This window comes from Belonocnema kinseyi, chromosome 9 (assembly GCF_010883055.1).
Source record: "Belonocnema kinseyi isolate 2016_QV_RU_SX_M_011 chromosome 9, B_treatae_v1, whole genome shotgun sequence".
Lineage (NCBI taxonomy): Eukaryota > Metazoa > Arthropoda > Insecta > Hymenoptera > Cynipidae > Belonocnema > Belonocnema kinseyi.
In genome coordinates this window covers 68705701-68719891 of record NC_046665.1, presented here as the reverse complement: position 1 = coordinate 68719891, position 14191 = coordinate 68705701, and the positions used below count along the sequence as shown (strand labels likewise).

The following is a 14191-nucleotide window of genomic DNA, read 5'->3' as shown; positions in this document are numbered from 1 at the left end:
ATAAAAATTAGGTCTTAGGGAGATAGAGATTACTTCGGATTCTCCTTAATTACCTCTACATAAATAATTACCCTGCACGGCTAGCCTCGATTAAGTTCAACTCAAAAGTAAGTAGAAAGGAAAAAATCGTACTAAGCGTTTTTAAGAAAAAGATTTTTTTATTTTTACAATTAGGGATCTCATTTTTCTCGAAAACGACGCAAAATATGAATCGCAGTTCATAGTTCAAAATTGTTCAGCTTCCTGAAATCTATATAATTCTACCCTTTTCAGATGTTAATATTGTTTCATTCAATTAATGTTTCCAAAAACATTTCCGATAATCTGGAAATTATTTATGAAATAAACTTTTTGATTGCCTGAAAACAAGGTTAGTTCCGGGAGATTAGTTACTATGTTTATTTGTAAGTCCAAAGTTTTCGGCCAAAAATATTGTGTAGTTTGGGAGCAACGCTCGGGTGAATTGTAACACACATAACCTCGAAATATACAAGCACGTTGTTAGCAATATCAAAAATTTTTTGATAAAAAAACACAAAAAAAGTGTGTGGGGACGTCTGTTAGTATGTTCGCTATCATTTCCCAGATTTTGAAGGCAAAATATTTCTTATCCTATTAAAAAAGCCAGGGGAATCTAACACTGAAAAAATCGATTCTATTTCCTAAGCGCTATGCAAATTAATCACATTTTGCTAAATTAAAACTTTTTTGAATTAACCTACAAAAAAAGTGTGTGGAGACGTCCGTTAGCATGTTCGCATCATTTTCCAAATTTTTAAGACAAAAATATTTATTATTCTAGAAAAAAAAGCCGGGGGAACCTAAAACTGGTAAAATCGACAATTTTCTAAGTATCACATGCCCTTATGTAAAGAACACGTTCCATGATATTATTGAGGAACCTGAGCTTCAAAGTAAAGAAAAATAAGATTTTAACTCTAAAATTGTCAAAAATTTATCAAAACGACTAAAACAGCATTTGGTTTGACGAACTTCAAGATTTTCTTTTTAAAAACCTCCTTCCTTGAATCTAATAAATCGACTTAAGTTTGTTCAAGCAAAGAAGATATAAATCTGGTAAGGGTAAATTTTAATAGGTTTCATAAAGCTGAATAATTTTGAACTATGAACTGCTATTCATATTTTTCATAGTTTTTGAGAAAAATGAGAAAATATTATTTGAATAGTCCGTGGACTAAAAAGAAACGTTTTTAAAAATAAACTGTTTAAATTCGTTAAACTAAATAACTATTTTAGTCGATTTTGATCGATTTTTTTCTATATTTTTAAACACATTTATTGAATTAAACAATATAAAAATATGAAAAGGTACAATTGATTAGATTTCAGGAAGCTGAAAAATTTTGACCCATAAGTGCGATTCATATTTTGCATACTTTTCGAGAAAAATGAGGTTTTTAATTGTTCAAAGTGAAAAAAATCTTTTTTTCTTAAAAACGTGTAGTACGATTTTTTTCTTTCCTGGCTCAAAATAACCAGGGAGCACCACTGAAACTAGTCTCACGCAAATTCTCAACCAAGAAGGATTACTTTTTATAGAAATAATTAAATTTCCAACAAAATATATTAACTTTTAAATATAGTTGAATTTTCAACTAAGAAGAGTAATTTCACAAAAAAAAAAAAGAATTTTCAACTAAAATGATGAATATGCAACTGAAATAGATCAATTTTAACTGAAAAAATAAATTTTCAACAAAAAAAAAGAAAGGATTTTTCAATAAAGTAGTTAAATTTTCAAACTAAGAGATGAATTTTCATCAAAAAATGTAATAGTTGATATTTCACCCAAAAACAGATTTTAATTTTAAATAAAAAACAGTCAAAGTCAATTAAAAAAGACGAATTTTTATTAAAACATTTGAATTTTCAACCAAAAAGGATACTTTATAATAAAATTCTTTAATTTTGAACAAGGTAGATTAATTTTCAACAAAATACATGAATCTTCAACAAATAGTTGAGTTTTTAACCAAATAGATGAATTTTCAACTAAAATGATATACCTTCAACTAAAATGATATACCTTCAACTGAAATGGTTCAATTTTCAGTTAAAAAATATTTTTTCAACGAAATAGTTAAATTTTCAACCAGAGATTAATTTTTTAATAAAATTATGCATCTCCAGCCAAAAACGAATTTTTAACAAACCAGTGAAATTAAAAGAAACATGAATTTTCAAGAAAACGGTTAATTTTTTACAGCACAATTGAATTTTCAACCAAACATCAATATTTTAACGAAATTGTTGATTTTTCTACCAAAGCGGTTGCATTTTTAACTAAAAAAGACGAATTTTGAATAAAATAGTTGAATGCTCAATCACAGAAACAAATTTTTAACGAAAAAGTTGACTTTTCAACCAAAAGGAATACCTTTTCAAAACTTTGTTAAATTTTTAACAAAGTCGATTAGTTTTCCAACAAATAATTTAATTTTTAACGAAATACATGAACTTTAACCAAAAGGTTCAATTTTTGACCAAAGAGATGAATTTTTTTACTGAAACGATGAACCTTGAAATAAAATGATGAATATGCCACTGCAATAGTTCCATTTTGAGTTAAGAAATAAATTTATAGCCAAAAAATAAATTATTTTTCAACAAAGTTGTTAAATTTTCAATCAGAGATGAAATTTCAAATAAAATTATGCATTCCCAGCAACAAAAATGGTAACAAATCAGTTGAATTTTCAACAACACACAAAAAAGACTTTTCAACCGAAAAAATTAATTTTCTACCAAAAAAACATGAAGTTTCAACAAAATACATGAGTTTTCAAACAAAAAATTTAATTTGTAACCAAAAAGGTAATTTGCCAATGAAATTGCTGAATTTTCTACCGAAACAGTTGAATTTTTATCTAAAATAGGCACATTTTTAATAAAATAGTTGATTTTTTAACCAAAAAAATGGCTTTCATAAAATTCTTGAAATGTCTACCAAGTAAATTAATTTTTAATCAAATAACTGAATTTTCAATGAAAAACATGAATTGTCAACAAAAAAAGGTAATCGTCAACCAAATTGTTGAATTTTCTACCAAAAATATAAATTTTCAATCAAGAACATTAATTTTCTACCAAAAACACTAATTTTCTAGCAAGAATCTTAATTTTATGCAAAAAAAAGAAAATTAAAAAAAATATATGAATTTTCAACTCAAAAAGAAAAATTTTCACAAAAAACGAAATAATTAAATTTGCAGTTAAAACTATCTTGTATTAGAAAATTGAATTTTTAACGAATTAGTTCAACTTCCGACCAAGCCTTTAAATTTTTCACTAAATATAGGTACTAAAGAAAAGAATCTTCTATCAAAATAGTTCAATTTTCAACCCAAAAGGATAAATTTTCAATAAAACCGTTAAATTTTCAAGCAAAAAAAATGACGACTGTTTGCCACAGTTGTTTCCCTATAGTCATGTACTTTATCAGAAAAAATTTTGGAAGTAGCATAGCATTTCTTACGACATTTGGCCGGGCGCTTAGTTTTGAGTTGCTTTTTCACAACATCTGCTTTCGATTTAGAAATTTCTATTTCCTTCCTCTCGTTTTCTTCAAAGGTCGCTGAAAAAAGAAGACAATTTATTTTAAAAGATTTATAATCAAACTGGCTTGTAAAAAACAAGGTTGCAATAGAAGTCTGGTTTAAAAATTTCCCCATTTTTCCAGATTTTCTAGGTCTACTTTGAAAAAAAAACCGGGTGAGCTTTTTAAAATATTGATTCAATTCAATGATTAATAAATGCAAACCCGAGAGGGAAAATTTTCTATGGCAAACTATTACGAAAACTAAAAACTATATTTATTACGAATTTCTATAAAGATTTTGAATATTTACAACTTTGTATGAAATTTTACGAAAATATTCTCCTGGAAAAAATATATGTAGGTTTTTATATTTTAGTTTTAGATAATATATAGGAAAATCTACAATTCTATGATAAAAATGTAATTTTTTCAAATAGTTTTGTATATAAACTTGTAGATTTCTACAAAAAGCGGTAATTTGCAAACGCTATATTTGCAATTTTTAAAATAGTTTTTCTTATTGTAGAATTACAAATTCTCGGTTGTTTTCCGATTTTTCCCGGTTGTAAAAATTAAATCTCTTACTAAACGCACAATTAAAACGCATTCAACATATAGGCGTTTCAAAATTTTAATTTGATATAATGTGATACCTTGTTAATTTTAAACCACATAATATTTTTGTGATTTAATTATTTAAATTATTTTGGAAATTTTTCAAAAATTCTAAACATCTCTTAAGCTTACATTGCAAAATTGATAAATTTTACTTTAAAATATTTTATCTTCTTATTCTCCATTTTAAGAAATCACTTGAAATTTGTAATAATTTTCCTCTTAAATTCATTTTTCAGAATAAAAACTTACTTGAAATTTTACCATGTATCTTAAGAAAATTTATTTACTTTCTTGGATCACTTTCAAAATTCTTAAAACGCTTCTAAATTTTGAATAAAAATGTTGAAAAATCCAAATTGTCTTCAAACTTTTTGAAATCTTATCATATTTTAAATTATTTTTTTTTAAACTTCTAAACTTTCTAAGTATCTTTAAAATTTTTCGTAAAATTAAAAAAAAAATTCCATAAACTTCTAAACCTTCTAAATGTCTTTCGAAATTATTCGTATTTATCCCAAAATTTAAAAAAATTGATATAATTTAAAAAATTACCTTAAAATTCACCAGATTCTTTGTCTGACAATTTTTGAAATCTGTTCAAATGTTTTAAGCATCCTCTTTATATTAATTTTTTAAATTAAAAAATCATAACAAAATTTTCCCAGAAATTTTAAGAAAATTTGTTTATTTTTTTGAAACAATTCAACAATCATAAAATGCTGCTTACTCTCTTCATTTTTACAAATGTAAATTTTCTTTGACATGTTTTAAAATCTTAACAAGTTTTAAGATATTTTCGAATCTTTTCAAAACTTTTATGTATCTTATGGAATAATTCAGTTTTTCTAAAATCCTTTAAGATTCTCCTAAATGAAAACAATGATCTTAAATTTTATATTTTATCACTAATTTTGAGGAACATTTAGGAATAAATTTTATTATGAAATAAAATTAGTTCGGAAATTTTGATAAACAACATTGATGGTACAGAAAAATCGCAAACTTGATTAATAGATAAACAAACTAAAAACAGTCACCACTATAGTCTCATATTTCTAGATACAAGTATAAATGAATACTATTTTCATAGAAAAAATAGAAAAATCTACGTTATCTAAGCTTTAATTTCTCATTATTATTAACAAGTTTTCTTAAGAAATGAGGAATTTCTGCAAAGCTGATTAAATATGTAATAAAATATTTCTATGAATTATTTTTCAACAAAGTAGTTAAATTTTCATTTGAAGAGATGAATTTTCAAATAAAATTATGCATCTCCAGAAAAAAATTGTAATAAATTAGTTGAATTTTCAACAACACCAAAAAAAGACTTTTCAACCAAATACATGAGTTTTCAATCAAAAATGTTCATTTTTAACCAAATAATAAAATTTGTTACCAAAAAGTTAATTTGTCAATGAAATTGCATAGAAAAAATAGAAAAAAATCTAAGTTTTCGAAATGAAGCTTTAATTAATCATTGTTATCAACTATAATTGTTTATTATTAATTTTTCTACGTTTTTCTACCCCAAATCGATAATTTTCCACAAATTCATATGAAAACGTTACCCTCATAGAACGCTGTAGTTTTTCGTAAAATAAAAAGATTCCAAAGTATTTAGATTTCCTCAACACAGAAATGTTCAAAAGTGTTGAGAGATACGTGAAAACTTTTAGACTTTAATTTTTTTTTACACATTTTGGGGTTTAAAAACTTTTGATGTATTAGGAAGATTCAATTGAGTTAATACCTGCCACAAAAAATTACAACAAAAAAATACGAAAATCAGAGATTTTTTAGGATAGATTTCTACGAAAACACTATTTTTAAGTCAAAAATGCATTAAAAATTCGTAAAGCTTTTCGTAAAAAATCATAACAATTATTTCCACCAAAAAATGTAAAAGGATTTTCAATAATTATAGAGTTATAAAGAATTCTCTCGAATATTATTATGAATCATGATAAAATTCGGTTTAAAATTCACCATAAAGTACTAAAATAATTACTAAGACAAGAAAAAAGATATTTTTTATTTCAATACATTTTAGACAAACTACAGATTTTTGAAGATTTCGAACAAAAGATGTAGAAGCTTTTTTTCGTTTGAAAGGTTTTAAAGGTTTCAAGGAAATAAAAAAGTTGTCTCAAGATTCCTGGGAAATTTTTTAATGATTTTTTTATTTTAAGAAAACATGTAAAAAGGTTTCCAAATATTCTAAAAGATTTCGAAAATTGTCGAAAAAGAATCTGAAAGATTTTCACGCAATTTTATTTTTAATTTTGCACAATTTCTTTTTAAATAATTACTAAATAAGTTTCGAATAAAAAAAATCTAGTCCTGAAAATTCTATCAATCTATCGATTATATATTTTTTTCTTACCCATTTCTTCTTTCAAGACTTCCATGTCGAATACTTGACACTTGAGAGCCTTCTCGACCAATTCTTTATTCGTACGCTCTTCTTTTTTGAACTTTAGCTTCAATTCCTGACGAGTTCTTTTAGGGAAGAAGCTTTGCATCAAAAGAAAGTCGGTCCCAATATTACTCAGCGCTCTATAAAATCGTAGAGTGTCCCATTTTGACCATTCCTTACTTTTCTGACGACGTTTATAAAAGCCACCACTATTATTTTCATCGAGAACAATCGGTCCAGACCTGTTCTTCTCCTTTTCCGTTCGCTCGATTATCAAACTCGTCTGATCGAGAATCAATTCTCCGTTGGGCCCGACTTTTACTCGCGGCACAGGCATCGCCGTCGGTTCGTCTTCCGCCACTTCTTCTTTTTCTTTTATCTCTTCGGGTGCTACTCTGTAAAATGAAATGCAAAAGATCATGATTCTATCCATAGAAACAAAATTGATGGAACGAAAATCTTACACGCATTGTAGTTTTTTCAATACCTGATTATTTGCATACTGTGCGAATATTGATTGTATTGATCTATTAATAAATAAATAAATAAATTCTGTTTTTTCGCACTTTCAAAGAGATGAGAAAAATGAAATTAGGGACAAAAACTGAGAATATTTTAATTTATGACTTAGGCTGTATTGAAAAAGATTAATTTTAAGCTTTGTAGATTTCCAAATATATCGGAAAAGAAGCTGGAATATTTTAGGACATTATTTGTTCAATTCTCGCATGATTTTGAAAATTATTATGAAAACTTTTTATTATTTTAAAAATATATCAAATTTTTTAAACAAAATGTAGATTTTTGAAGTTTTTGCAAGGTTTTAAAATACACAAATTTGTTTTTTTCATGAAAAATGTAAACTGATTGTTCAATTTTGCAGGTTTACATAATTTTTGACGAAATTTGAATCTGAAATTATGAAGACAAATAAAAAACATAATAATTAAAAAATAATTAAGATTGAAAACAAATATTTTTGATTTCATTAAATTTAAGAAAAACTGTAGATTTTTAAAGATTTCGGAAAAAAAATTTAGAAGCTTTTTAAGGGTTCTGAAAGGTTTCAAGAAAATAAAAAAGTTTTCCTGGAAATACTGAAAGTGGTTTGTTATTTGAAAAAACTAATTTTTAAGAGAATATATGAAAAAAGTTCTAAAAAAATACAAAAGATTTCCAAAATTATCAAAAATGAAATCGCAAGATTTTAAGGTAATTTTAAGAATAATTAAGTATTCCATGCAAGAACGAGACGTAGATTTGTCTAGCGCGGGGTAGTTGAACCCTGAGGTCTAAAAATCCATATTGGAATTGCATTCCGCAAATTTGCTTCCCACAGTTGTTGTAATTTCTTTATAAAATTTAGACATATTCCTATAGCATTCGTGTTATGACAGAGATAAAACTTTAAATTTGGATTTAAAACAATATAAAAAATTATTTTCCGATCTATTGCATTATCATTTCACAACATTTTTGAGCGATTCGTTTATCGAGGAAATTTTGAGCAAAAAAAAACTTCCTGTGAAGAAGTTGTTCAAAAAAGGATAAAGAAGTTTTCTGCAGAGGTTTTTAAAAATATATTAATAGAACAACTTCTTCACAATACGTTTTTGTTTGCTTCAGATTTTCCTCGTTTTATTTCTAACGGTCGAAACAAGAATTCTATAACGAAAACTGCCTTTAAATTTTATAAAGAAATTCCAAAATACTGGATTTGAGCAAGCGTTGAAGGAAAAAATTGAATTAAAAATTGACTTTTAAAAATTCAATTTTTTGCAATTTGTTAAAAACTAAAAAAGATACGATTTTCTAACAGACAAAAATATTCGGAATGTAATGGTCTACAATATTTATTTTAAAATTCAAAATTTCGATTTTGTATTTTTAGTAGTCAGGGGTCAACTCCGACACGCTATAAAAATCTAATTCTTGTTCTTGCATGGGGACACTCAATTCAAGTAAGCCTGAAAGATATTTAGGAATTTTTAAAGTTTTGAAGAGATTAGAAGTATTTTTAAACTTTGAAAAATTTCCATAAATTGATCAAATATTTTAGAAATTTTCCAACCGTTAAAAAGCCATAAATATCTTTTAAACTGACTCACATGTTTCCTAAATTTTTGTAAAATGTTGTAAAATTAAAAGAAATTTATTAGAAATTTTCTCTATACTTTTTCCACATATTTGAAACCTTTAAAAATCTGTTTCAATTTTCTCGAGAAACCTAGGAAAATTATATTTATATAATCTTAAAGCAAATAACGAAACAAAGAAACTTACAAAATAGTTATTCGAAATTTTTATTTAGTAATGAGAATTATTTTTCCACTTAAATAATAAGTTGGCTAAAATTTTGAATCTTTTTTGTCTTTAAACTTTTTTTTTGATTTAAAATAATATTTTTTAGTTTTAATATAAGTTATTATATATTTTCTTGAGAATTCATATTTTTCGTTGTGGATTAAACTATTTTGTTTAAAAAATCGGTTTTTATTAATGCAACTGTTTCTATTTCAATTATTGTTTGATTGAAATATTAACTGTTACATTTTTCGCTCAGAATTAATCTTTTTTGGCGGGAAGTCAACTACTTGATTAAAATTTGTACTACTTTGTTAAAAAGTAAATTTTTCTGTTGTTTCAAGTTTCATCACTTTGGTAGAAAATTAACTATTATCTTTGAAAATTTGTCTTTTTTAGGATGAATTCAACTATTTTTAAAAATTCAAATATCAACTTCTACCTTCTTCGTTGAGAATTCATCAGGTTTGGACAATTAAATTATTTGGTTGAAGATTAACTTTTATATTGCAATTATTATTTGACATTTCTGAAATTTTTTAAGTGATTTTCGAATATTCTCAAGAATCTTACAAAAATTAAATTTATACAACCTTGGAAACAAATAAACCTAAACAAAATTAAATTAGTTTGAAAATAAAATAGAAAGGTTTTAAAATTAAAATTACAAAAGAAAATATTAATTAGACTTACGAGCAAACGGACATCTTTCTAGGATGCGCATTCGGACTATTAGTTCCTGACATAGGATTGCTGATTGGATTATAGTAAATCAAATCGTACATAGTTAAGGTGTTTCGATCAGGAGGTTTATTCTCGTGCTTCAGCATAAATTCCCTTCGAGCTTCAGCCAGTTTTCTTGCCGATTCTGAGACCGTTAATCGTCTCTTTTGACCGAATTTTAATTTTGAAACACCATGAAAAGTGCTGGAACCGTCTTTGTTACTTTGGACGGAACAAATCGAATCGCTTCTCACACGAGGTGAAATTGATGATTTTCTAGAATCGTCTTCCGATTCACTCGCACTTGCTCCACTTCCTTGGACGCTGTTTCTCCGTACTCTTCCTCCACTATCTAATCGAGGAACGGGTCGCATGAAGCAGGAACGACTTTGTGGATGCTTCGTGGGATTTGCTGAAATATTAGGATTTCAAATTATAAAGTATTTGAACACCTCTGAGGAAAAAATAGGAAATTCAATATCAGGGTGGCTATTCGGCAGACGATTTCAAATTCCCGGTCAAGTTTGTCAATTTTCCTGGTAAAAAAAAGTAAAAAGTAACATATTTATATTTATCTCTCAACGCAAACATTTATTTTAATTCAAGAAGTTCATTCTAAATATCATCTAGAGTTAAATCTTGCAAAATAAATGAATTTTTAAAGGAATATTTACATTTTGCACTAAAAAATATCAATTGAACTGAAATAGTTGAATTTTCAAACAAAAAATTCATTTTGATTAAGAAAGACAAATTGATAACCAAAATTTAAATAATTAGACTTAAAGTTAAAAAAATTCATGTTTAAACAAACTTATGAATTTTCAGTTAAAAAATTACTTTCCACAAAAAAACTAACATAAAAAAAAATATTTACGTTTTCAAAGAAAGTGATGAATTTTCAACTAAACTTCTAAATCTTTAACTGGAATAGTTCTATTTTAAACCAGAAAAATGAATTTTCAACTAAAATGACGAATCTTTAACTAGAACAGTTGAATTTTTGACCATCTAGATGAATTTTCAACCAAGAAGATTAATTTCTACCAAAAAGATGAATTTTAAATGATTTTAGAGGATTTCAAGAGATTGGAAGGACTACCACGGATTTTAAGGCTTTTAATGGATTTTATGGGATTTCAAAAGATTTCCAAATATTTTTAAAATTTTAAGAGGAGTTTTAAATCTTTCCGGGGATTTAAAAAAAATTCCAAGAAATTTCGAGGTACTTCAACGCATTATACGGCTTATCAAAGGATTTTACCAAATTTCGAAAGATTTCTATGGATTTTCAAATATCCCTACAAAATTTAAAAGATTCTGACGGGTTTCAAGAAATCTGAAAATATTTCAGCGGATTCCAAGAACTTTCATCAGAGATTTCGAAGGAATTCCACGGATTTTAAGGTTTTTCAATGGATTTTATGGGATTACAAAATATTTGTGTGGATTTCCCACAGATTTCAATAAATTTCGTAAAATATCTGAACATTTCCAGGAATTTAAGAGGATTTCAAAGACTTCCAAACCTTTTCGAAGATTTTAAGTCATTCCAAAATATTTCAAGGGATTACGAAGGACTTCAACGGATTCTTAAACTTTCAACGGGAATTATCGGATTTAAAAAGATTTCTATGGATCGCCAAATATTACCACAAATTTAAAAAGATTTTAATGCTTTTCAAGGAATTTAAAAATATTTCAACGGATTTCAAGAAATTTCATAAAATTTTAAGAGATTTAAGAGAATTTCAAATATTTCCAAGAATTTGAAGAGACTTTAAAGATTACTAGGGATTTGAACTTTTTTCCTAGAGAACTTTAATGAATACCTTTAATTTAATTCACATTCCAAAAATTTCAAATAGATTTAAATGAATTTAAAGGATTTTAATGAATTTCTAGAGAACTTCAGGGATTAAGGGATTGTACAAGACTTCCAATTATGATTTTGAAATTGTCAAGAGATTTCTATATAAATCCCAAAGAATTCAAGAGATTCCAAAGAATTTTCATGAATTTAAATAAAATTTCAAACGATAAATCATTCCTTTGTAGTTTGCCTATCTTTTTTATGAATTCCTTCAATACTTTTGTATTATTTATTCTAATAATAATTATGCTATAATCATTTTCTATACAATTATTTTATTCAATGAATTTCCCGTAAACGAGAATAAAAATGATAGGAAATCCATTATAAACTTATACTGATTTTCCTATACTATTTTTTTCCTAAGGGATGACAAAAATTAATTTAAAAAAAGGAATGAATTTAGTTAATCTTACCCTCAACATGTGGACTAAATGTTTCTGGAACTTCTTTTTCCGTTTGTTTTTTAGCACTAGGATCTCCATCTTTACTGTCTTTAAGAACTTCCACTTGTTTACTAATTTCTACATTCTTCACTTCAGTTTCCAAATTTGTTTCTTTGCTGACTTCAGTATTATTAATTTCTTTATTTGCAGAGGAATCTGCTGCCATCTCCGTAAAGGAATCAATTTCTTTACTTTTAAGGGAACTATCTTTTTGATTGTCGACGGAAGTCGATTCTTCATTCACCACAGAATCGACCAGTTTTTCAGTAACTTTGACAATCTCCCTTTGCTGATGATCATCAGCAATGATCTCTTTTTTAATTAGAGCATGACATTCTGCTATATCTTCTTCTACATTTTCACTCTTGTTTTCTTGGGCTTTGTTTTCAGTTTCATTTGTAAAGATAATTTTTGGTTCTGATGAGCTGATACCAGGTTCTTCTTGAAGTTTCTCAGAAGATTCTGTTAGATTTTCAGTTTTATTTTCACGAGCATTTTCGATTTTTTCAAGTTTTACATCTTTAACTGGTATAGTTTTTTCTACTTCCGGGACAGAATCGGAAGCAGGAGGGGGCTTTTCTGAATCTGCAGATGTGGCTGGTTGCACCGCCTTTCGACGAACAGGCACCGTTGCTTGCACTTTTATACGTGCGCGCCTCATTTTCTGCTGATTCTAGTAAATCTGCACAAAATTTTCTGAGACACAAAATAAATTATTATTAATACTTACAAGTAATTTAGGAAATTGTTCAGTTATTTAAGAAATATTGAAATGAAACTGAAGCAACTTAAATACATTTAAGAAATATAAAAAATAATTAAAATTGTTTGAAATGAGAAAACAACTTCAGTTATTAATATTTTTTGGACAATAATATTATGAAAAAAACGCTATCAAAACGTGGGATTTTTGTTGAAACGAAATTTAAAAAAGGCTTGGTTCCAATTTAAAAAATTGTATACAGGCTCTCTCCTCAAATCCTGAAAGAAAATTACCTCATAATTTCAAGTTTCTTCCAGGTATGTCAAGATTTTTTAGGCATAATTTTTTTTAAGGGGCCGTGCGCAAATCACGTACAGTTTTTTGTAAGAGCTTTTATTAGGGTTTATACGCCCCCAACTATCTTCCGTAATTTTTGCCGACTAAATTGTTTTCATAAATTTATTTAGAAGTCATTCAAAAATTAGGTAAGATAATTTGGGGAGAGGGGCGTTTGGTCAAATCTGACTGTTTATTTTAAATTAACAAAGAAGTTCAACTTTAAACCCAGTAATTTAATTTTTGTTAATGAATGCTCAACAAAACAATGTAATGGTTGATATTTTAATCAAGAAAATATTTTTATTATAAATCAAAATCAGATTATCAACCAAAACAGATTCATTTTCAACCTTTTCAAAAATATGAAAGATCTACCAAGAGCGATGATTCTGAAAATCAAAAAGACGATTTTTCAGTACGAGATGAATTTCTAATAAAAAAAAAACTTTCAGTCAAGAAAGAAAATAATTTTCATCTAAAAAGTTGACTTTTCAAGTAAAAATGACAAGCTTTCTACAAAACAGTTAAATTTTCACCAAATAGTTGAATTTTCACCCAAAAAGACGAATTTTGAACCAAAAAGATTAATTTTCTACCAAAAAGACGAATTTTCAACAAAATACATCAACCTTCAAACATATAGTTCAATATTCCACCAAAAAATACGATTTTTTAATTAAATAGTTAAAATTTTAAACTAAAAAATATCAATTTCTAATAAAAAACGGAATGTTTAAATTTTCACTACAAAAAAATGTCAATAAAAAAAAATAATTTTCAATGCAAAGTGAATTTTTAAAGAAATTGTTAAACTTTCAGTTAAAAAAAATTTCAAGAACAAAATATTTTAATATTAAATTGAAAATAGTAGAATGTAACCAAAAAGAAAAATTTTCAACAAAATACTTGAATTATCAACTTTAAAATCTTAGTTTCAAAGCCAATAGTTGCATTTTGAACCAAAAAATTACTTTATATATAAAAAAAAAGAAAAGAATTTTAACAAAGTACATACATTCTCAACAAAGTTGTTGAATTTTGAAGAAAGATGATTAATTTTCCAAAAAATAAATGAATCTTCGCCAAAATAAGATAAATTTTCGACCAAAAATGAAATAATTAAGTTTTTAATTGCAAAAGTTGATTTTCAATAATACAGTTCAAATTTCGACCGAATAGATGAAGATAGGAAATGGTTTTGACCGAA

General features: G+C 26.3%; 1 protein-coding gene across 1 annotated transcript in view; it reads right to left on the bottom strand.

Annotated features, from left to right (window-relative positions):
• The window catches only part of LOC117180015 (transcription factor TFIIIB component B''), a 13683-nt gene extending 1050 nt beyond the window's left edge, over positions 1–12633 (bottom strand). The window contains exons 1-4 of the mRNA XM_033372294.1: positions 11913–12633; positions 9594–10035; positions 6564–6991; positions 3497–3595 (exon numbers count right to left, since the gene is read on the bottom strand). Of these exons, the coding sequence (XP_033228185.1) occupies positions 3497–3595; positions 6564–6991; positions 9594–10035; positions 11913–12603 (1660 nt within the window). The 5' untranslated portion in view covers positions 12604–12633. The remainder of the gene's footprint in view (positions 1–3496; positions 3596–6563; positions 6992–9593; positions 10036–11912) is intronic.
• Positions 12634–14191: the final 1558 nt, after the last annotated feature.